Source organism: Semicossyphus pulcher, unplaced genomic scaffold (assembly GCF_022749685.1).
Source record: "Semicossyphus pulcher isolate SPU_LCO1_2020_fin unplaced genomic scaffold, fSemPul1.0.p SCAF_13, whole genome shotgun sequence".
Lineage (NCBI taxonomy): Eukaryota > Metazoa > Chordata > Actinopteri > Labriformes > Labridae > Semicossyphus > Semicossyphus pulcher.
This window is the reverse complement of record NW_027211637.1, coordinates 5,642,722-5,666,517: the sequence shown is the minus strand read 5'-3', so window position 1 is coordinate 5,666,517 and position 23,796 is coordinate 5,642,722. Positions and strand designations below refer to the sequence as shown.

Genomic DNA, 23,796 nt, shown 5'->3' with positions numbered 1-23,796 from the left:
TCTGTTACTATTTACAGCCTCCTTTGATCGCCCCTCCTTCACCTCTGCACATATCTGAGAGCTCATGTCGATTTGCTGGCGCCCCATTATTTCTGTGACAAATCAGATGTGGCCATGACTCTCAGCTGTTATGGCGCTTGACCCCATTTTTTGACCATTGCACAATTTTTCTCATTCAACTCTTCCATCTCTGGACAGAAGGTAATTGCCGCTGCGCCGCGGCGTGCAGCACCATAAATATGAAGGCGATGTTCAATAATTGGACGCTGACTTAAAGTAGCTTTGTTACCTGGGTGTGGACATTGTACTTTATCTTGATGCTCACGTTTGAAAAATGCTTCATCACAAGGCATTTTGGTGCATTAGTCATCCCCTGAGAGCCTCCTGCTCTGGTTGTGGTGTAATCGGGGCAAGCTGCACTCTTCCTATGATCACACAACAGTTGTTATCGACTGTTGACGCGGTCGATATCGTAGTAGAGCGGATAGGTTCTGCTTTTTGCAGCTCCGGCTTAACTAGACCTCTGTGAGTCACACAGTGGGCTCACGACATCCTTCCTTCCTTCCTTCCTTCCCTCTTTTCCCTCCTTCCTTCCTTCCTTCTGGCCTCTTGCGCTTACACTGCATGCCTTTGACTGTCTCCCCCCTGCTCCCTTAAGTCCTGAGTCTCTGGAGAACCCATCTGACCAGAGGTGAGTCTCTTCAAAAGCTTCTACACTTTGGTGCTGTCCACTCGCCTCTCACCTCCTCATGCTCCCCTTCTCTCCTGACAACCCCTCCCTGATCTCTCGTAGGGCTAAACCCTCCTCTGCAGAGACAACATTGTCTTCTATTATTTAGATAAAGTTACCAATACCAATCCCCCTCTGTATAAGCTTCAATTAACTCAGAAGTTCAGAGCTCCGATAACAGCACAAAACCAGCCAAAGCTGCTGCTTCTTTGCAGCACCGTCCTCCCTGAATGGCTTCATATTATTCTAACCACTACTGCCACCTAGAGTCCAAATGGAGCAGTACACTGAAAAAGCCCTCTGAGAATTTGAATACATATAAGGAGCAGATAAGAATCCCTCCATTTGCAAAAAAGAATCAGCAACACACTAGAAATCTATGAAGGTGTATATGAGATTTAGGCGGCTGTGTGCCGGTGTTGTTTTATTCATGATGTATTCAGCACTTTTAATAACCTTGACCTTATCACTGACAAGCCACTCGGATGGAGATTTATTGGGCCCTGTACACTCTTTGAGGGTTTGCCAGGAGAGGGTTCACTGAGCTGTATTTGTGTTTTTTCTTTCTCTGGAGAAAAAATGATTTTCTTCAGTCATACTTTTTTGATCCTGTTTACCTCAGCAGATTTTACTAAATCAATGGGGTAAAAGCGTCCAACCAAAGCATGCTATTGAAGGAGAAAATCAAATTCGGTTCTTAATTCTTTCCCCGCTTTTGCTGAGGTTAAACAGCGTTATTCTTTTCCTGAGCTGTCAGATCAGTGAAGATTTTCAAAGTCCAACAGTACCCATTGCTTCTACACCTGATGCTCTTTGTATTCACTCATTAATGAAAAGAAAACACACAAGAAAATACTTCTTACAGTGTAAGGAGATGTTTTTATACCCTGTTTCTCTTTGCCCCCTCCCATTTCCTGTCCTCTTTTTGTCGTCCCATGAGCCTCTCTGCTTGCTGTGCTGACACCTTCGTCTTGTTGTCTTGTCTTGTCTAATCTTTGTCTCCAGCTCTGAGCTGCTGTTGGTTTTTTATTTTCATCCACTTGTCATTGGTTCTTTGTTGTGTTTGTCCTCACCTTGTCTTTGTCTTTGTGTTGAAATACTCTTTGAAGAACGTAGATCCATGTAGCAGATGTGCAGACAATTGCACACATGCTGATTGATACTGACATGCACACACAGTCGTACAAACACACATGCACACAGGTATGATTCTCTAGAAGTCTGCTTTATGTCTGCTGGACTCTCCAGGAAAAGAAGGACTTCGTAAGTGTGTGTCTGTATGCAGTAATGGTGTGTGATGGTGTTTGTGTGCGTGAAAACACAGTGCAGCTGCATCGCTATGTGACAGTGACATACAGTGCCTCTTAAGGAAAGGTGGAAGTAGCCTAGTGCCTGCTTCCAAATCACCCCCGCAGCTGTAGCAGCCAAGAGACTGGAGATCAAACAACTGCTTTAAACAACGCACACACAAACATTCACAGAGCAGCAAACACTTACAGAGCTACACAGAAAGCACTGAGCAGCATTGCAGTTCAGGCTCAGTGGGATTTCCAACGCTAATAGCAAAACAGCCCCCTGCTACTCTGTAACTCAGTCTGCATCCTTAAAAATCACTGTAATGCTCTCTGGCTACATATGCTTGCATACAGGACCATATGTCACACTGGAATCATGGGTAATGCACCCTCGAGACAACAGCAGAGGCCCTTTGCTTCACAAGGGCCTCTGCTGCGACTACAAACGCCAACTGCTCTGCGTCTGCTACGCAAAAGATTAGAGCTTATTTTGATCAAACAGACCCAAAGCTAACTGACGCATTCTCTGCTCTCGTAGTGAGAAGGCCCTTCTGGTGAACAAATTCGAGCTGAGCATCCGAACCGAGGCGACGCAGGGTCTGGTGCTGTGGAGCGGGAAGGGTGTGGAGCGATCCGACTACATCGCCCTGGCCATCGTGGATGGACACGTCCAGATGACGTACGACTTGGGCTCCAAGCCTGTGGTGCTGCGCTCCTCAGTGCGCGTCAACACCAACCGCTGGATACGCATCAAGGCCAGCAGGTAAGATGGAAGCAGCTTTTACAGTTAGACCAGGATTAGACGTAATCCATATTGTATTTGTGTTGCTGCAAGCGTGTGTGATCTCTTGCATGAATCCTCTGCTACACAGTGATCCGTTGCTTTGAGAGGACTCTGATTAGCTCCAGATTTGGGTTATTTTCATGCCTCATCATGCATGAGTGTGACGCACTGCGTGTCAAATTGCTCAGACACATTAATGAATGTTGAAAAAGGAAGAACATGTGGCAGCATCCCAGCACATCTTGGCGTATTATAGTAACTGTATCCAGTAAATAAATTAACATACGTCGATGGATTAACCTGCCAGGAGCCCGTCTTAACTGCTGCCACACTTACTGTACCTTGTCTACAGTAGGCAAGGCAGCTTTACTTTAAGCACCTTTCACTGAGAGAAGTGCTTTATATAAAGATTTACATTTAGATTTATAAACACAATAAAGAAACAGAGTAAAATATACAACAACGTTAAAATAATATGATTAAAATACAATATAAGACTAAAAGTTATAGTTCAGGGTTCTTATGCTTGGTTCAGGTGAGCCGGTTGGTAGATGTTATTTAAGACATATTAATTTAAACATATGCAACATGAAACGCTTTAGTCGTGTTTATTCCCAATATGTAAATCAATATTATAATGCATCAAATTACCACCAATCAGATGCTCCTCCGTGAGTTTTGGGGCCCAGTCGCTTGCTTTCCTTGATGGGCGGTTATTCAAACTTGTACACATATAGCATGTGCCTACAGTATATACATACATAAGTAACCCATGGATTGGACACAATAAAACAGGTTTTAGTTTGGACCATGAATGATATTCCCAGATGTAGAAAAAAAGGGCACATAATGCTTTTGCCTCACAGAGACGTCACTTTAATGGATTCCTTCATTAGAAACAAATTAACTGCCTGAACTTTGAAAATGACCCACTTAACACCTTCCACGTGATAACTGCTTTATTGCCTTCTACATGGCTGTGAATAGAAGCAGGGGGGATAATTAGATTTGTTTCATCATGTAAGGCAAGAATAATCGATCCTCGAAAAGCTGCTGCATCCATTTCAAACAGGGATTTGGCCAAATCTCATCCAGGAGCTTACAGAGAGACCGCATGCGTTGCTGGAACACACAGCATGTGGCACACAGCTCACATAAGTTACATAACTATCTGTGTTTGCCACTTCCCTCTAATGATACTCTCTCTGTTGGAAACCATCCTTAGTGGCTTCAAATTAGCCCTGTTGTCACTTCTCTTAAGTGTGTGCTAATGTGTAGCGCAGAGCCACCAGAAAGGAATGGTGCTATGAGAGCATCTGTTAGCCGGGAGACAGGCACATTTAGAAGGCTGCTTGGCAAAGGCAGTTATGTGCATGCTTAGTGTGCTGGCAGAGGAGCAATGCCTCAGTTTAAATAATACTGCTATTTGGAGTTAGTCTCAGAGACTCTAGAAGTGAAACTTGATTTCTCTTTCACCTTTTTGTACCTTGGATGGATTCCTAAAGGTCTCAGGAAAAGCAATGTATAACTTTTGAAGATTTTTATGGCAGCAAGTAAAAAAAAAAAGAGTTACAAAATGTTCAATAAACAACTCTTTTTGCTCGATTGAAGAAATTACTTCTACTTTTTAAAAGATAAGGAGGGCATATAATTGGAATTGCGTTAGTCATATAGACTTATTTTTCTGTATGCCTACATTTCTTTGTTTACCTTATGTACTGTACCTGAGTTAATTGTGACTGTGCTGTAATGTCTAAGCCCTCAAAACTACAAGATAAAAGTATATAAAAGGAAACTGCTATTAACAGCTATTCGGTGTGACGTGCATGCATCAGACCAACTTCACATTGAATCTCTCTCTTCGCTTCTCTTCTCTCCTCAGAGCACTTAGAGACGGCTCTCTACAGGTCGGCAATGAGGCAGCGGTAACAGGGTCATCACCTTTGGCAGCAACACAGCTGGACACAGACGGAGCGCTCTGGCTGGGTAGGTGCCCACATATGTTTATAAAAAGTATTTATTCAAACCATAGATTGTATAAAAGAAGTGCACATTGCCGTCCGGAGGTCACCCATTGGTTTTCAAGCCTTGAGTTTGGGATTTTGGCAGTCGCCATCTTGGTTTTTTGGGACCAGAAGTGACCATATTTGGACCTGTCTACTTTAGTAAAATTACAGCCAAAAACAGAACACGTCTCTGCCGTCGTTTAGTGGCAACTTGTTGAAACTTAGCTAGCTTGAAATGTAGTCATTAGTAGTAGTAACGTTAACGTTAGTAGTCAGTAGTGAGTTTGCAAACATTACAAGGATGGTTACAGCTGGCTCGCGCATCACAGAAGTGGTTGCCATAGGTTGCACATAATGATATGCATAGCGTCACCCCGTCCATTAACGGGATTGGCTCCTTAGGTTTGTGACGTCTGAAACCTGCCAATCTGAAAACGTGTTGTTCAGCCTGTCCTTGGTACACTGCAGTTTAAAGCAGACAGGCCCAGCCATGGAGATGACTGCTGATGTTGTCCCTGATATGTCTTGTAGCTCATGAAAAACACCACATGGAGATGTTTACAAGGATAAACACTTGAGTTTCACTGGAGGGGGTCTTCTATCATCTATTTTATTTACAAAACAAAATCTGAAAGCTTTGATTTAGACCATAAATTAATTTAAAAAATAGAGGGGGGGTAATTTTCTCATCTGGTTTCATACAATCAGACTTACTTTTGAACTCGCCCCCTGCTGGCCTTCAGAATTAATGCAGGTTTAAGGCGCTTTCACACTGGCCTCACTTTTGAGCCCAGAGGCTGTGTCCACTTCTTATATATGGTCTATGATTCAGACTTGAAAGTGTGTCTACAAGTGCCATACATCATGTCAGGGGGAATACTTGTAATTCTGTAGTACTATTTCATAGTCACTGCAAGAAGGCTGCCAGAAAATGAGCAATGGACTCATTGGCTTTGCAGAGGATAAGCAAAGTCTCTGGCAGGGAAAAAAAGATTGCAGGTTTGGAGAAAAAAAATGTCCAAGTCCATTCAGGTATTGAGTTGAGAAATGAAAGGCTATCTGACATATTCAGAATATGCCTGCTCTCCTGAATTGAAAACGACTAAAGTTGGCCCGTTATCTACTTCAAGTTTAATTTGGTCCAAACTCGGCTGTGAGGAATCGCTTCTTAAAGAACACACAGGATCGAACATTATGGGGAAATAACATCGAAGACGGGCAGCAAAATAAAGTCGGACTCTTTAAAAATGCGAAGCGCGACGCAGCGGAGAGGCTGGTGTGAGAGGAGAAGCAGCGTGAGTGACATTTAAGAGACACACTGCATGTAGAGGTGCTCGGGGAACACGTATACAAACACACACGCACACAGGGAGGCAGTGCTTTGGAACAGGTGCTGAACAGGGCCTGCAGCAAGAATACATAATCCTCACACAGCCCTCCCATCGAGAGCCCCTCTCTTCTTTAAATTCCCTTTTCACTGTTCATCATTAATTCATCTGTAACCCGCATGAAATTAGCCCTGTCGATCCCTGATTCGGAGGCGCAATCCGATTAAAGGGGGCAGGGACAGGGGATGTAAAGAGCTCGACAGGGATATGAACTCTCAGCCCCACAGATTAGAGGAGGAAACTGGGAAGAGAAGGAGAATGTGGGTTTAAAAGGGAAAGGATGCTGAAGGATTCTGACAGCTACGATAGAGGGGGAGAAGGAGAGAGAGAGCAGGGACGGCAGGCAGGTAAAACATCAAACACGAGGGTCAGCCTCCCTCCCAGTAAGAATACATCTCATCAAATGGTGAAGAAAGACGTCTCATGCTGATTTTATTGAGAAAGACACTAATGACTACTACTGGGTGTGCTGGCTCAAAAGAGTAGCTCAAAACACCATCAAAAGGAAAAAGGAGCCAGCCGTACAACCAGCAATTAGGTCATCAAGTCTCCACAAAAAGACGTTATGAGACTTTAAAAAAAAGAAGGTTTGGATGATTTGAAATAGAAGAAAAAGTGCAGTAAAGTTAAAACGAAATGGAGAGTACAAGGGGCTGAAACATTTGCTTTGAAGTCCAAATCCATGAAAATTTCATCTTAAGAAACGTCTCTTTTTAAACTTTTTATGACTGGTAGATAAAAGACTTTAGTTATATCCAGTTCGCAAGAGTTTTAAGGGTCATTTTGCTGAATAACAAAAGTTTTTCCACTTCTTTTTGTGCCTAATTGTCTCGCCATACAGTTTAGCCTCTGCCCATTAGGGTGAAGGTGCAGGGTGTTTTTTATGTTTGTTTTTATTTGTCAGGAAAAATATCTCTGAACATGCTGTCAACAGTTTTTATAGGGACTATTTATTAGAGAGAAAGTAGTTTCATTCCGGAGAATTGACCCTCCCTTGAATGGCCACTGTCCAATCCTACGTTAGCAACTGTAACTAGGCGCGTGAGGCATTTCAGAACAAGGAGAAATGCTGTAACAGTGTGCAACAGCAGATATTCTCAAAGTTTAGAGGGGGGTGTCCTATTTTTCGCTTTTCCAAAGCCAGAAACTCGAGAGGAGAGATGTCGGACATGGATTAAAAATTGTGGAAGACAGTCAACTGGTCTCCACTTCCAACCCTGTCTGGCCTTCGCTACCACCACCGATGATATCTGCAAACCCTTAATGTTACCACCCTTTCGTTTGTGCAATTGTTGTGACAAACTTGTACAGGATTTTGTTGGGCTTTCCTGTTGTGCCTTTATCAGATCCAGTGTTTGGATCAAGCTCACGATATGCTAGCAATATCCTGACGCGCTTTAAACAAAATGAAACAATGGAATAATGTAGTTTTGCTAGCAATAGGCTAAAACACATTAGATAATGAAAGTTATAGGGAGTCATAACTAAACATTAGCTTCAAATAAAACAATATATTGACTTACCCTGCTGTGCAACAACATTGTTGTTCCTGTATATGAGTGTCCTTAACATGAACTGTCAAGACATGGGGTGCCTGACGCTCGCACTGGGACCGATTTTTATGTCCTCTTCATTCTCAACACTCCGCTGACAAATGATATTCTGGATGTAGCTTTCAAATGCAAATTGTCGTCCTTTCTGTCGACTTCTCTCTGATATTTGGGAACTATTTTTCAAGAAATGTGCTTTTATTTCCCTCGGAACATCTCTCACTCTGATAGTTGAAAACGCCATAATATGTACATGCCAGTGGGAAAGCTTGACAGGCATAGTAATTGAGCTAAGGGGGGCGGGACTTAGCAAAGGGTCATTTGGCCTTTTAAAATTTGTTAAAACAGTGTTTTATTTTCCCTGGAGAAACTATGAGACAAACAGGAAATGGTTTCTTTATTTCCCTTAATGGTTTGGAAGAAATGGAACTAAACGTTCCCTAGTGGTATCAAATATGGAGGAGCAGCCTCTGAAAAGTGGAACACTTGTACGAACTGTCACAGCTGTGGATACACTTCTCTGTGGGCAGGTGAGATCTGGAGAGCACTGAGAGCCAAAGATTTAGACCACTAAGGATGTTAGGTAATCATTATTTTATACTCTGTCACCGCCTTCTATTTGTAGCACACTTTTGAGCCCTTTATGCACCATGTCAAATTTAAAGAACCCTCTCTCCGTTTATCCTAACTGTCTGTGGCTGCCGTGCAGCCTCTCTGCCTTCATCCCTTTGATCGTGCTGGTTTGACAAATAAAGCGTCGACCTATCATGCCATTCAGCCGGTGTCTTCAAAGACAGAGCACGACAATGACAAGCAACCGCTTTAGTCCTGGAAATACATTTCCCTACCAAAATCTTCCCAGTACAGCCTTCTGATGGTATTAGCGAGGTCTAATTTGTAATGAAATGCAAAGGTTTAATCTTAGTGTTTGATCTTTAATGAGGCGCACGCAGCGGCTGAGAAAATATCCACTGATGATGTCATCAGAGGATGTCTCTGCTTGGGCTTCCAACATGGAAATTTGAACAGAAAGCCTGCGTGTGTCTATGAGGCCCTAACACACAAGGACAGCGGTCAGCCATCGCCAAATGTTGAGCCATCTGCGAGCATCTGTGTTCCTAGTTTTAGCGATGTGTCTTAAACTGTTAGAACTGCTCAGCCCTTGTCCGTGGCTTCTCTGCCAAATGAGATTGTAACAAACTGGCGGAGAAGAGAAACGGAAGTGAGTAAAGCCAGTGAACGCCTCGTCCTTTCTTCCTTTACAAGCAAAACGCCAGGGCCATTTGCACCCTTTTATTAGACACATCCTCGATGAGAAGTAGCCATTATGAAGCTGTCTGAGTGGTGAGCTAGAGTGCTGGGAAACGGTTTGTATATTCGCTGTCCTAGGTGTTAGGGTTTACTTTTTTGGATGACAAATACAGACCACCACCACCAGTTCTCTGTGGTCTTTTGTGTGTGTTCAAGTGTAACTTCTTGGTCCAGAAAAGGGCAAGATGAGGCGACAAATCAGTCTTTATCAAGGCTAACCCTAAGTTTGGTTTGTCTGGGGCTGGCTGTACTATGGGAAATGTAGGATCAAGGGTTTTGGGCCTCAGCCTTTGCTAAATGACTCGAGTAGCCTTTTAAAATACACAGAATAGTTGCCCTCTTAAGCGGGCTAAAAGAATAAATCCTCCTACATGTGTCTTACGTGCTGACTCATCCTTGTATCTCTCTCCGTCTCCCCTCAGGTGGTCTGGAGGAGCTGGCTGTGACCCGTCGGTTGCCCAAGGCCTACAGCACCGGCTACGTTGGCTGCATCAAGGACGTGGTGGTGGACGGCGTGGAGCTCCACCTGGTGGAGGACGCCTTAAACAGCCCCAAAATATTACAATGTTCTGCCGCCAAATAACCAGGCAGAGACGAAATATTGAGAAAAACGGAAAAAAAGAACCCTCCCCACCCGCTCCCTCCATAGCGCCCATGTCTCCTGCTGTAATTATTTTCTATTTTTGTATACTTTTCATCGCTTTTTATATGGAAAGAAATTAATGTCATTTTTGTTTTATATATTTTGTTCTTTTTTCTTCTGCACCTCCACTCACAGAACACTTTTTTTTTTTTGTTCCTCACTGCTCTGGCCCTTCATCTTTTTCAAAAGCAGGCGTCTCTGTGAAAACCAGAGATTTTATTCTTGTCAGTTTTGTTGTTTTAGAACAAACGCCAACTTTAAAAAAAGCCTGCTCCTTTTTCTCGCTCATTACTTGAACAGTGGTGGAGCTCGCCGATGATCTTTGGTTACTGCCTTGTCTTGGTGCCATATCTATCGTCCACATTCCCCAAGCATGGCCTATACATCCATGAATATATAGACATACATTCCCCCATGAGAGCCGGGCGCAGTGTAGCCTGTGCGTGCAGTTCTTTGATGCTGCAGCCAGCTGGCGTCTCCAGTCAACAAACTCTGTATTCAGCCTCTGTAGCCCACTGTATTTTCCTAATGGGACTTTTCTGATATCAGTCAAGCTGCTACAGTGAGAAAGTACACATTCAAAACCACTCGATCAACCCCCATCTCACAGCGCCAAAAAAAGAAAAGAAACTCTCCACTCGATCTGAATCCCATCAGAGCCTTTAGTTTTGAAATATGACTCACTAACACTGCAAGCCGACATGACGGAGACGGAGAGAGCGCTGCGTTCCACCATGACTCGCATATCATTAGTCATAAGTCAAGACATGAATCATAGACATGAATAAATGTTATAAATATAGAGTATATAAATAATACCTGAGACTGTGAATATGTAAGATGGGTTCTCTCTGGAGAATTGTGCTTCTCATGTACTATTGTGCGTTCTGTTTTACAATCAGCAGATGAACTAATGATGACCACTATAAATGCATGCACTTCTGCAGTGTTGGTTTGAACCTGGTTTTTGTTTGTTTGTTTTTATATTCACTTTTTGTTCAAGAAAAAACTTTCTTATTTGGAAGCTGTCACTGTTTGGGGGTTTGTTTGTTCCTTTTGTTCCTCTTATTTCCACTGATGTGATTTCAGAAACTACAGAGCTCGGAATAATGTTTTATATTTGTTCATTCCCTGTATCTTTTTTTGGTCTTTTTCTTTTCACTTTTTGGGAGCAGTTAGTTTTGCAGGACTTTGAATGGTGCATCAGGGGAAGAGTTGTTACCATATCTGACCTTAAGGAGGTGCTGAAAGCAAAGACTGAAGAAAAGGACAGACAGAAAGGATGCGAGGAGGAGAGCTACTACTCTTGGGAATGTCCTGTCAGACACCAGTCAACACAAACACTAAAAAAAGCTTAAAAAACTCTGCCTGAGACTTAATTTCTTTTCCTATTTGACCTTGGAGCATTCCTGGAGGAGTCTTTATTCGGCTGGTTTTGAAAGAGAGAGACTGTGATGTTGTTGTGACCTTCTGAAGCCATAACAGCTGCAAAAATGGGGAAAAGATGCATAATCCTACAGTACTTGCAAATTAACATAGCGACGCATGGGTTTGTATTACTAGTGCGAATTCTGTAACATTCAGTGAACAGATGCAACGTGGAGTCGTCTTTGCTGAACCACAGTAAGCAGCGGCGACTGACTTAAAGACTCTTGTTTTGATATGAGAACCTTGGCAATATCTTAAGACAAAATCATGCTTGTTCGTGGTCGAGTATCAAATGGTCTTGTACTATTTTCTTTTCTTACTTAAGTTGTTTATTATGTTTTCCTTCTTAAATCATCAGACAACCTGTTTTTGTACAGCCCTGCAATTTTTAAGTGTAAATTTAGCAAATGTGTGATCTGTGGAGGTTTATGTTTTTAGTAATATACACTGGAACCATGTCTGACTCGTCTGTTTGCCCACACGATGATATACTCATGTACATGGGGGAGGGATTGTGTGGGATTAAGCTCTGAGTGTCCACACCACACTAAGAAACACATTTAATTCCAGAACTCGCTGTATTAACCTCAGACCGGTCTTATTTACCACACTCTTCTTTAAACTCTATCCAATCAGGTGTTCACGCTTAATAAAAGGAGATATTCCTGTGTATTTGTATGATCTCAACACCAATAAAGACAGTTGCAGTCTATGGTTTTGGTGGAACTTTGAATTGCCTTAAAAACTGGTCACCTGCACTCTACACAGGTGACAAAGACGTCATCCATATAACTGTTTCCTTACTTTAGCCAGTGTATTAGCCTCATCCCAATAATGTAAATGAGTAATACATAATAATGGTAATTATATTAGTAATAATGCTCATACACACATAAAAAAAATCCCAGCAGGGGGCTCTGCAAATGTCCCCGCTGGCTTTTTACAAAAATCTATTTACTGTTTTTTGAATCTATTTTCTGTTCCTTATTTATGTCTCCATGTGGGTTACCCTCCATGTCCGGCCTCTGTAAACTACTGTCTGACTGCGGAAACCTCCTCAAAGGGGCAGTGCACCGAGTAAGAGTGGCATGACCTGAGCATTACTAACTTTATGACCTTTGTCTTGTGTTCCTACCACCATGAAATAAAATGTCAACCAAACAGAGCCCATTCTTGTCCGACGTCTTCATTTCGTCCTCATTTGAAATGTATTTGTACTTTGAGGACTCTTTAAGAAGTAAGGCGGACATTGTTCTTTATTGTCAAATTGTTGACAATTGCTTTGAAAGGTTCAAAACCAACAATGTAGAAGTCTGTCTCTGAGTACCTGGCTTCCCCAGTCTGTTCTTCTCAGGCCCTCTCCCCAATCATTCCTACTGAAGACACGAAACTTAAAGTAATAATTTTAAAGATGTTTATTTAAGTAAATGTCTGTTAAGTCTCTATCTATCGCCGAATGAGGTAACACAATGGTGATTGAGCCTATGGTCCACTGATGAAAGCCTTTGAATTCACAGTATTACAGACTGCCTGTCTGTGGCGACCTTCACAGAAAAAATCACAAGCGGCGCCCAGTTAGTGACGTGTTTTCCATCGGCCAGCAGTGGTTGGTCTGCCAGAGAGGGCAGGCGGGGCTAAGCGGCTGCTTTTCCGGTCTCTGCAAGTGTTGCGAGTAAACAGTAATCTACTATGGCTGAACAAACAAAGAAAAGATGGATGACTACAGATACAACTTCAAAAATAAGTGAAAGTCCAAAGAAAAAGAAACAAACTCGACGCTCAGATGAAGGCAAACAGTCTGAAAAGGAAAGTGACCATCAGCCAGGAAAATCAAGAGTTACAACCAGAGCCAACCGTGGACGTCACACATGCAACACTGTCTGGATATTTGGGAGGTGCGCTCCTGCAGATACCTTTTATTTGTCATAGGTGAATAAATAGATCTTCGAGATTAGCACTTTAAAGTCCTGGACACAAATATAAATGTAACTTATTTTTAAATGCTCAATTACTTCCCAAAACTGCTGGGTACTGTAGTCTTTTTGTTGGGGACTATTTTCAGCTGTAAATTAATGTTGGATTTAATTTCATGGAGTTTGTTAACCGTATGTCATTAGCTTTATTTTCACAACAACAATTTAAGTTTAATTGAAATTGCAAGTGTTTTGTAATTGACACATTTGTAATTCTTATGTTGCATTAAGGGCTGCACTGTGCAGTTAGCGCTGGAGATTCCTGAGCATTTTGAATTGTGTGTGTGAAAAGTGATCTTGACTTAACGTTCACCTTTTCCTGAGCTTTTCGCCCCTTCTCATGGTGTTCATCTGTTGGGATGGAGATGTCTTGGTTGTCATCATGTTACCAGAGCTCAGGTTTACGACCCGGCCCCTCTTTAAACGACCATCTGTTATCAGTTAACAAAAGCTCCACATGACAACAATAATATCTCAAGTGTCTTTTGGCAACTAAGCATCTTTGTCTGTTGATGAAGGCCATGAAATGTGGTTAAAGCTCCTAAAAAGCCAGTTAGCTGCACGAGCTATTCTGATAACAGGCCAGAATTTGAAACTTATTGTACCCTGTATGTTTTCCCTGTGCCCTGAAATAGCTAATACTAATAAGTAAAAGACATTAGATTAAAAATTGCAGTATAAATATGGTGAATAATCTCTGGTGAATTCTCAGAATCAGTCTTCTAATCATGTTTAGTTTCCAGGCGCCTGCATTTCAGCTTATTACAAGTTAAGACTTCAATCCGTGGGCCGTCTTAATGAGCGGTCTCTGCTCACATCTTTGATTGAAACATCCAAGATAAACAGTGTTTTTATAAATCAAAAGCAATTGGAGTCAGCGCGCTCATACGCACATGAATAAACAGCTCCATTGATATTTACTTCTTATAATTCAAATCACCTTCAGCAATTTCTGGTGCTTCACTGCTAATTGAAAGCCTGGAACTCAAGCGAAAACTGCTTCATACATCATTCAGTACGTCCCAAATCTGTTTTGAGTGTTCTTCATTAAGCTAAGATTTAATGAGTTGGATTTATTCCTGGCTAATGACAGTGAAGGACATTGCATGTTGTGTTAATTAAAACTCTATGAAATGGCGTAGATGAAATAGTTTCGCTCAGTGAGGAATCCTTGTGGGGAAAGATCGTTTTCAAGTTAATAACAGTAAGTAGTTTGATTAAAGGGCTTTCCAGGAATTAAAATCAAAACAAATTCTGATAGTCATGTAATGAACCAAATAATGAAACAGGGGATCACTGCTTGGCTGACACCCAGGGGAGACAGTTAAGGGTGAAATGTGCCTTTGAGAGGACACAGGATTCACAGAGAAAGCTCATTTTGATTCACGTCTTGAGAAACCAAAGCTTTAGCTCAGAGGCTGCCTGGACATTTAAAGAAGTGTTTTTGCATCACATGTTGGAGGCTGCAGGTTCTCTCAAAGGTCAGAGTGGATTTATGAATTATGCAACAAACTCTCTGGATGAAATTTCATCAGATCTTCAAACCTGAGCCAAACACGGACCCTGGAGTCCCATAGAGTCTACGTCATCATCACCAGTTATAGCAGAAACTGTTCTTAGAAATTCACTGCATGAGATTCTAGGAATGTTTTCTAAAAATGTCAGACAGTTTCATCACTTCGAAATTAAAGACCTCACCCTTTACCATGCTGCATTTCACCCCCTTTGGTGAAGAAAGCTCCTCTCTCACTGCTTTTTATGTCCACATGGTAATAAAAGTTCTTTCTCTCCAACAAGGCTCCAGCTGTCCAGCTGCATCTCTCAGTATAAGTCCTCTTTGTTTCCCTTCCCAGATTTTTTTCAGTCTCTGGTCAGGCAGATTTGCAAGTCTCAAGGCAAAAGGGGTTAGAGGTCACAGGCCTATAGAAGCAGCCACCTCAGGGTAGATGGGACATCCTGGTTTGCAGTCCCCTGGGTGGGAAACTCGGCTTTATGCTTTAGAGTCTTTTTGTCCCTCCCAGACTCAACAGGACATGAGTCTGCACGCTGATAATAAGTGAATGTTTAAGTCCAGGAACCTCGTCATACGTCTCCATCCCTGACTCCATCCTACGTCTTTAAATCATTTAGCATTACTGTTTAGTTCTAAAATTGTAATTAGTTTTTCCTCTTTTCCAGGCTTTTTTTTACCCATTAATTTCAAGATAGCCTGAAAATCAATGTACAGTCATTTTTGAGTCTTGATGCTACTCAGTGTCGTCTTAAATTTGCTTTGCCACACATCAAGATGAATATCCCCCTGTAATCTCCTGAAATATGTGTCAGTAGGTGCAGCAGAAAATTCTTGCAGTTTCCAATGAACCTTTAAATCCTCCTTTCACTGGTAATGACCTTGTTTTCAGCCTTGTATCCAGACTCAACAGCACTTTATTCTGGTCCAATTCTGCTGTTTCTCACACTTTATTAAATGTATAAATTTTAATGTATTTTTTATATGCTTCCTGGCACCTCATTTTTCCCATTTTTTTCTAGCTGGTGTGAAAATCAAGTGCTTTAGTCTTTTGTTTTCTTTCAGATTACAGATGTAATGCAATGTAGTCTTTTCAAAACATTGCTTTGAGAAGCAGTTTAAGACTCATTTCCCCCAGTTATCTCCTAAAATGTGTGTTTCTAGGTGCAGCACAAAATGTCCAAGGTTTCCAATGAACCTTAAAATCACCCAACAAACGTTAATGACTTTGTTTTCAACCTTGTATCAATTGGTATTAAGCACTAAATGAGCACTTTGGGGTAGCCCAATTCCAATTTAAATTAAGTTATTTCTCACCCTCTTCACCAAGTTTAGACATTTGAATATATCTTTTCTCCTCTTTTATGCATGCAATTTTCCCAATTGTTACTTTATGATGTGAACAGTCAGTTTACAGTCGCTTTTTTAGAGTTTCAGATTGTGTTTTAGTGCAGTTTTTTTTTAATTAATATTGCACGTAAAATGCTTTGCTACACATCAAGAATAACTTCCCAAAGTTGTCTCCTAAAATGTGTACCTCTGGGTGCAGCACATTACTCCCAAGGTTTCCAATGGACCTTAAAATCACCCAATAAATGGTGATACCTTTGTTTTTCATGTCCCTCGGTCTTGTATCAATCACATTTACAACTAAACACTAAATGGGCACTTCGAGTCCAATTCGAATTCAGCTACATCTCAGCCTCCTCATCAATTTCCACTGTGTATCGATCAGAGAGTAATGTCCTCTCATTGAGTGATCATTTTAACTGCCAGGCCCAAACAATAAACCCCATGTTCAAACCTATCTATCCAGCCTGAAGCAGGTCACATTTGGCTACTTTGAAAACAGACATTCCAGCGGGAGAAGAAAGTCCCTCTCCAACATCTCACCATTTGTGTGTAAGCTGCAGCAGTAGGTCAAACTGTGGAAAAGCAAATCCATACATGTGTAGCCTGTGAGCTCACAGACAATTGCATAAGCCCATCTATCCCCCAGTAGATTAACCTCCACTGATAACCACAGGCGGGTGACGTCAATAGTGCTCTGCCTCTATTACTACTCTGCCCCCCTCCCTCCCAATCACCAACACCATTCTCTGAGCTGGGCGGCTGTCCCATCATGAGGGTATTACAGTAGAAGAGACATGCCTTATCCCTCACAAGACAAAGGCTTCAGCAAAACACTCCACAACTTAATTACTTTTGCCAAACTGGTGTAAATAAAACCAAGCAATATTAAAAAATGTGTGAATTAATGTTGAGATTCAGCATCCTGTATCTAGACACATTTGTAGGTTGTAAAGGCAGTTTCTTTTTTAAATCTTATTTTGTATGTGTTCACATACAGCTTTACTGTCATTCTTATTTGTCATTTGGTTAACGTCACTTTAATTTTAATGGAAAAAAAAGGTAAGTAAACGGGTCTTTTATTTTGGAAAGTAATAACAATAAAATATTTTTGTCTCACTTGACAACATGAGCAGCAGCTAAACAACGTGGTTGTGGTATTCTTTTTACCTTGTAAAAAATTAGCCCTGAGTTGCAGTCACAGGTGATTTAGGTGGGATCCTGATTACTGCTTGAAATATGTCTCAGCCAATGAGAAGTGGGGTATCTATTTAGACTATGCATATTTTTCAAGGTACCTTCAAGTAAAATGTTATAACACTAGCCACTAACATTAACCTGCATATGCCAGAGAGCTGAAACAATGTTATTAAGATGCATCAAGTTAGCTGTGGTAAGTCAGAAAAGGACAGGAAAGGGACCTACTGCAAAAGAACAGTGTAAAGCAGTCACATTTGAAAATAGAACAGCTATGTTGGCTAGCCTTAAGCCTTTTTTTAAAAGTGACAGGCAACAACAACATTAACTTGTTAGCTACCTTAAAATGTGTAACTGTTTAAGTTAGTTTGGAGTTATGCCAACATTCAGTGCATAGCCGCAACAAAAAAACACTGGCATAAGATCATACCTGACTATGTTTAATTGGATTACTTAATATGTAGGCTATGAGCATAGAACATAGTAGCCTTTTATGTCCTCTAATAGTTGCATATTTTCACTATTCTTACTTGAGGATTTGTTTTGTGATGTTTTGTTTTTGTTTTGTATGAGTTTGGGGTTTTTGTTTGTTTTTTTGTTATTGTTGTTTTGCTCTGGAAATTAACATAAAACATACAAAACTTAGCTTGTAGCTAAGAAATTAGCTCAAGCTGACGTTTGAAATACTGTATGAGGAATGGCATTTCCATAAGAGAAATGTATGTATTTTAAATTGACTTGTACAATTCTTTTGAAAGGGGAAACAAATTTTAATTTGCTTAGAAGTCGGAACATTCTAATTCTATAAATTAAATGTTTTTACATATTACTATTAAATCCACCTGCTACTGCTCTCTTTAAACTTACGCCCGCGAGTAAGGCCTTTGTTTTGAAAACCACAACCGGAAGACGTGTCAACAGAAATGTGCAGCTCCACACGCAGGTTCAACAGATCTTTCAGTCTTCACAGCGACTTAGCGGACGTAAAAGGGGAACGTTTGAGGATACTTGACAGCTTTTAGAGACTGCTATGACATCTCGAAGGTAGAGTCGAGTTTATTTTGTTTGTTTTGTTTTTTAAACTGTCATTAACCCCGCCGTAGTATTTAACCGTTTCTTTGCGCTGCGCGAGCGGTCAGAGATTGTTACGGGCGAGATTGAAACTGAGGCTGCCAGCAAGAAAGCAGGGGCGCCTCAACTTTTTTCATGCCACAGACCCCTTTAACACACACTTTAGCCTCATATGTTAAATTTATCCAAGAAATGACATGTTTGTTTGGTAAATTGCGAATTAGAATAGTGATAAATGGCTTTGCAGTCACAGAAAGTGTCGACGTTGAATGAACAAATGTAACGTTGAAATTGGTTAAATTTAGCAGCTTCAAAGAAAAATACCAGTGGAATTAAAATCTGTCAGGTTCAATTTGTTTACATCAGTTTGCATTTTTTGCGCCTTTTTGATTTTTTAGTTTTGGAGTTGCAGCAAAGTCGAAACATGTTTTTTTCCTATAAATGTATTTATTACTCCTCAGTTATTTTCATACATGACCAAATTTATTTCTCCACACTTAACTAAACTAGTGCTGTGGGCTTTTTCTCTCTGTCCCCTTTCTTTGTCTCTCTGTGTGCAAAATGCAGGAAATTGGCTTATAGCTTCCTGTGAATGCAAGCCCCCCACAAAAAAAGTATACTATAGTAAACTTATAATAAGTTTAAAAAGGCACTCAAGTGAATACGTTGGAGAAGTTTGAAAGCAATATTATACCAACATCAATTCATCTCCACTAACGTATAGTCAAGAACCACGAAAACCAAAGCATTCATATGATTTGTAACTGGAGCCGAAACCAATAAAACACTATAAAATATTTAATACTAATACAAATCTAATTATTTATACTCATACCAATTGTATACCAAAAGTCCCTCTATGTAGTGTGATGTGCAGCTCTTTTAAAATCAAGCACAGAGCAGAGGCCTGCTCTACTCAGACATGTTTGCTAAATGTTGTGCTTCTGGTGTACAGTGTGTCTATTCGTTCTACCAAAAACTCTGTCGTCTTTCTACTTATCATTAACCACATGTACATCTGTGGACCTGTAATCATTGGTAGATCTCCCTGAAACATTGACCAGCTTAGTGTGTGAGGAATTAAGAGCTACAGGAGGCTGTGCCAAACACCATAAACATGCAAAGATATGTGTACTCAGTCATTGTGTCGTGTAATGTCAGATTTCCTCCTTAATAGAACAGTTAGTAAGCAAATATTACCTGCTGCATAATAAATTGAAATATAGGCTCTTTTTTTTCTAGCCAATAATAACTTATAGGTCGCACAAGTGTGAAAAGTGCTTGTCCTGTTGCAGATTTCTATGCAAGGTGACCTCTGAAATGTTGACTCCAACAGTCAGCTTGTCTCTTGACCATTATGGATGTTGTGGACATAAGAAAATGCAAGGTTGGCAATCAGAGAGTTTACAGTTGGTACAGCAAGTCTACTGGTATATGGGTGGAAAAGATAGCAAAAGTGTTTTAGGGCTATTGTTTGACTGCATTGTCCTTTATGCCTTTGGTGGGTTATTAAATGTTGAAATAGTGGATTTGAGATAATTAGGCCAATTTACTGATAATCCAACTTAACAAAACTCAAAGGCATTAATTACAGATCGAAAAGTGTTGGGGAAAAAAACACTGTTTGTCAAATAACATGGCAAATGTATTATCATTTTTGTATTATTTGACAAACTGTTTTTTTACATTATAGACTTGGCTTAGACCAAATAGTTTGGAAACAGCTAACCTGCCAGGATGGTTGGTGCTTTAGTAAAAAATATTTTTTTATAGCACACATGCATAATCATGGACTATTCCATTGCTTAGCTTCTTCCTGGTAGAGCTTACAACATGGATGTACCTATACACTTAATACAGCTTGGTTACTGTGGTACTACTTCGTGTGGCCCACCTTTGCACAAGCTAACGTGTAAAATCTAAATACTTGTAAACTTGCTGCAGTGGCTAATTACTCATAAGATTATTGCAAAGGGTTTTACCAGACTGCGGCATCGATTGATCTGTGGCCCACCAGCCCTAAGCATCTTTTGTTTTTCAACTACAGTTACAGTGGGTTGGCTCAGTTAGAAAATACTGGTTGGAGAGGTCAGCAGCGACTATTTGTACCCTTATTGTGTGCAGAGTTTTATTCAACACTTGAAGCTTTCAAGTATCACAAGTTGGCGGGCCGGCGGCCCAATCAATGTACCGCCCTGTTGATGTGGGCCGTCGGCTGCTGGCCAGGTTCAACAAATACTTTGCATCAAACCTAAAAACTTTTTTGGGAGAAACCCTGAGGCTTTGTGTGCACATACACTTTACCTGCACATTGAACCAGAATCCAGTTGTCTTATACAGAATATACATATAAAATATAATTAGGCAGTTCAGTATGAAGCTTCAACCATTTCTACCCTTTTTTTTATCTAATTCAGTGCCACTCCAAACACCTTAATCTGCCTACATCAGTGTCATTTACCTGAAAGAACCATATTTATCAAAGTTTACCGTAAGCGCAGCGTCTCAGCTGGAAATTATGACATGACCAGCCTACTTCTGTTTCAGTCACGTCAATGTTGTTTCTAACTATAATCAGTTACCCAATAAAGCCATTGAAGGTGATAGGGTAAGGGTTTAGTTATCAAAGAAACAAGCTGAGTTAATCTTAGCGGCGTCTCGGCTCGCAGCACCGAAGTCCTGCCTGGGAGCATTAAAGAGACTGATATTTATTTGTGAAACTGCTCAATTTAAAGTTGTTCTACTTGTTATGGAGGGATGACTTTTCTGGGTAATTTGGCTCCCAGTAAAGATCCTCTGATTTTTAAGACTTGGTTTGTAAAGTTTACAGCCTGATATTCCTCATGTAGAAATCTTACTGACAGAATGATAACCTCCTGGGGTCATTTGCTTTTAGGGGAAAGCCCAAGTAACCCTAGTGTCCATAAAAATAACAAATATTGGTGCCATCATTGCTGGAAATGTATTTAAAGAAAGTTTATCTCGTTGGTTAATAAATAACTGCCTTGTTTCACAGACACATCTGACCTTTTTCTCGACGGGCAACATGGAAATCAAACTTTCTGGTAAACAGAAACTAGAAACTACTCTTCTTTCGCAAAATTGCAAAACAAAGACCAAGAAAAGTTTTCATCATATTGACTCTAATGCAGCACATTTTCTGTACTATTTGAAATGGTATAGTTATGCAGTCTGCCTGTCGTCTTCTTCTTCTCTTTATTAACCAATGACAAAAACTATTTTCTTGAACGTTTACAACAAACACTTGTGAGTTGACGGAGGGCCAAGCGTTCAGTTGCCCCGGGGGCCGAAGCCACCAGCAGGCTCAGAGATAGAGGAAAACACTGAGGCAGTTAAAAGTTGTTTTCATCTCTGCCAGTTTCCATGGTTTGTCGCCGGCCGAAACAAGCACGACTGTTGCACTGTGGCTCGTTCTGTACTTCCTGAGCTGAAATACCACAGGGGAACAATGCTGCCGTACGTGCCATCTTGAAGTGACAGACCTGCTCTCCTGTTGATAGTATCACTCAGACGCCCCATTTCAGGAAGGATTTAAAGTGATCATACTCTAGGGGAGGGCTGGAGTTTCCACAGATTACATTTTTATTGTTTGCGGTGAAAAATGTGGTGGTTTAGTCATAAAGGAACCACTTGTAATGTCCCTCATTGTGATTGTACCATCAACAATGATGCAGAATCACTTTACGTTGCTGTTCTGCTTTTATTTTCCCAATTGATTCTGTGCTGTGTTACAAACTTTCCACTATTGGAAACCACCTCCACCCCCCCTTTGTTTAAAGAGGAGACCTCATCAGTCACTGGAACTCATTGGCCCAGCTGAGAACAGTGAGTCAGTTTTGTCGATAAGCCGACAGGAAAACAACAGCCCATGTGGAGGAATAAGATAGCACTGCCAACATTTCCAGGAGTGCTCTCAACCAACTGTTAGTTATTTTTCCAGAAAAATGCTCTGCATTTTTGTTATTCAGACAGAGAACAGTTCAGATACATGAGACAAAAACTCCACCTACTTATGATCCTCTAATACTGGTGCAGTTATGGCTAATTATCAAAGGGTAAGGCGCTTCAGAAAGTATAAAGAAGGGGATTTTTCCAGTTTTATGTCGACTATTTGATGTTTAAAGTTTCAGACCTGCAATCAGATTTGATTGACCCGTGTAAATCCAAACTCTGCTTTGATCAGGTGCCACAAAAATCCTCTTTAGATAACTGACTTTGAATATGAAGCCACGCTCATCTGACTTCAGTGAAGTGTGCTATTGTCTCATTCTTTAAAAGAGTAGGCGGGAAAAGAGGAACAATGTAATTGCACACTAACTAATACAGACCATTTACTGTAATTTGTCTAAGGTTGATGCTTTATATGTAATGTGCAAGTCTGTAAAAGAGGCATCAGGCATCCTAAACAACTGAAATAGTTTAGGATGCCTGATAGTTTAATAGTGAGTATGAGTAAAGCATCTAATAAAAGAATTATCATCATTAAATAAATGTAACTTGCAGTTTGTCAGATAAAGAAAATTATAGAAAATGTTGATAGACGATATGAAACTAATATCGTCATTTTCACAAAACCACTAAAACACAATGGCAGTAATAATTTAAAATACGTGTAATTTGGTTATACAACAAACTATCTTAATAGAGATAATGGCGCTATTATTGTTTTCGATAATACCATAATGATGTAATTTTACTATGAATGCCTAACTTAGCCCCATGTACGATTTTCTGTCCTGTTTAAACCGTGAGTGTTCAGCAAACTTTTTTATTGGAAAAAAGAGAGCATAAAGTAAATTGTGACAAGTAACCTGACTTTTTAGTTAGCATTAGTTAAGTGTTAAGTGTACTGTATTTTAATTAATCCAATTAGAACAAAGGAGTACCCATTATTCTAAACTTTTGCTCTCTGAGAAATTACATTTTCCCCTCAGAAGACAGGCAGACATTTTCAAACTACAGAAAATGTTCTTTATACACACTTTTATTTTCTTTCAAGATGTGTAGTTTGTAGTTTCTGTTTTCCAAAAAGTTTGATTTCCACGGTGCCAGTTTAAAGAGGTCAGATGTGTCTGTGAAACAAGGCAGTTATTTATTAACCAATAATGCTTAGAGCCACTGTTCCGCTGTATTTGAACTACTGTTCACTCCATGAAAATACAAAAAGCCGCAACTATAGATAACCTTTTCTCTTAGTTGATTTTGCAATGATCACTACCCTGACATATCTCAACTTGGTCATTTGCAACCTATGTACAAGTGCATGCACGTGAGCAGTGCTTGCTTAGGTTAGTTATTTAGCTCATTCTGCTAAGCTGACTGCCCTGTAGTTACATAGAAGAGAAGCATCCAGTGACGGGGGGTGTGTGAGTTTTGCACCTCATGTAAATACCCCGGATCATCGGCTGGCCTAAATATATCTGCGACATTACCAAAATCCACACCCCAGGGCTTGTCTGTGACCAATATAGCCCCCGCAGAGGCTTTCATGCTGGGCTCCGGCTACTAAGAATATCACCTTTTTGTCAGAGGGCCTAGA

General features: G+C 40.6%; 2 protein-coding genes across 4 annotated transcripts in view; both read left to right on the top strand.

The window, feature by feature from the left end:
• agrn (agrin) overlaps positions 1-12,300 on the top strand; it is a 206,628-nt gene extending 194,328 nt beyond the window's left edge. The window contains exons 33-36 of one of the 2 annotated variants that reach the window (XM_069659363.1): positions 659-691; positions 2,564-2,788; positions 4,692-4,795; positions 9,487-12,300. In XM_069659363.1, coding sequence (XP_069515464.1) covers positions 659-691; positions 2,564-2,788; positions 4,692-4,795; positions 9,487-9,647 — 523 coding nt within the window. In that variant the 3' untranslated portion in view covers positions 9,648-12,300. The remainder of the gene's footprint in view (positions 1-658; positions 692-2,563; positions 2,789-4,691; positions 4,796-9,486) is intronic. The other variant, XM_069659364.1, reaches the window with a different exon arrangement.
• A 5,832-nt stretch (positions 12,301-18,132) lies between these two features.
• Positions 18,133-23,796, top strand: part of ptpn11b (protein tyrosine phosphatase non-receptor type 11b) — a 44,284-nt gene continuing 38,620 nt past the window's right edge. For both annotated transcript variants that reach the window (XM_069660513.1, XM_069660511.1), the window contains exon 1: positions 18,133-18,209. In XM_069660513.1, coding sequence (XP_069516614.1) covers positions 18,196-18,209 — 14 coding nt within the window. In that variant the 5' untranslated portion in view covers positions 18,133-18,195. The remainder of the gene's footprint in view (positions 18,210-23,796) is intronic.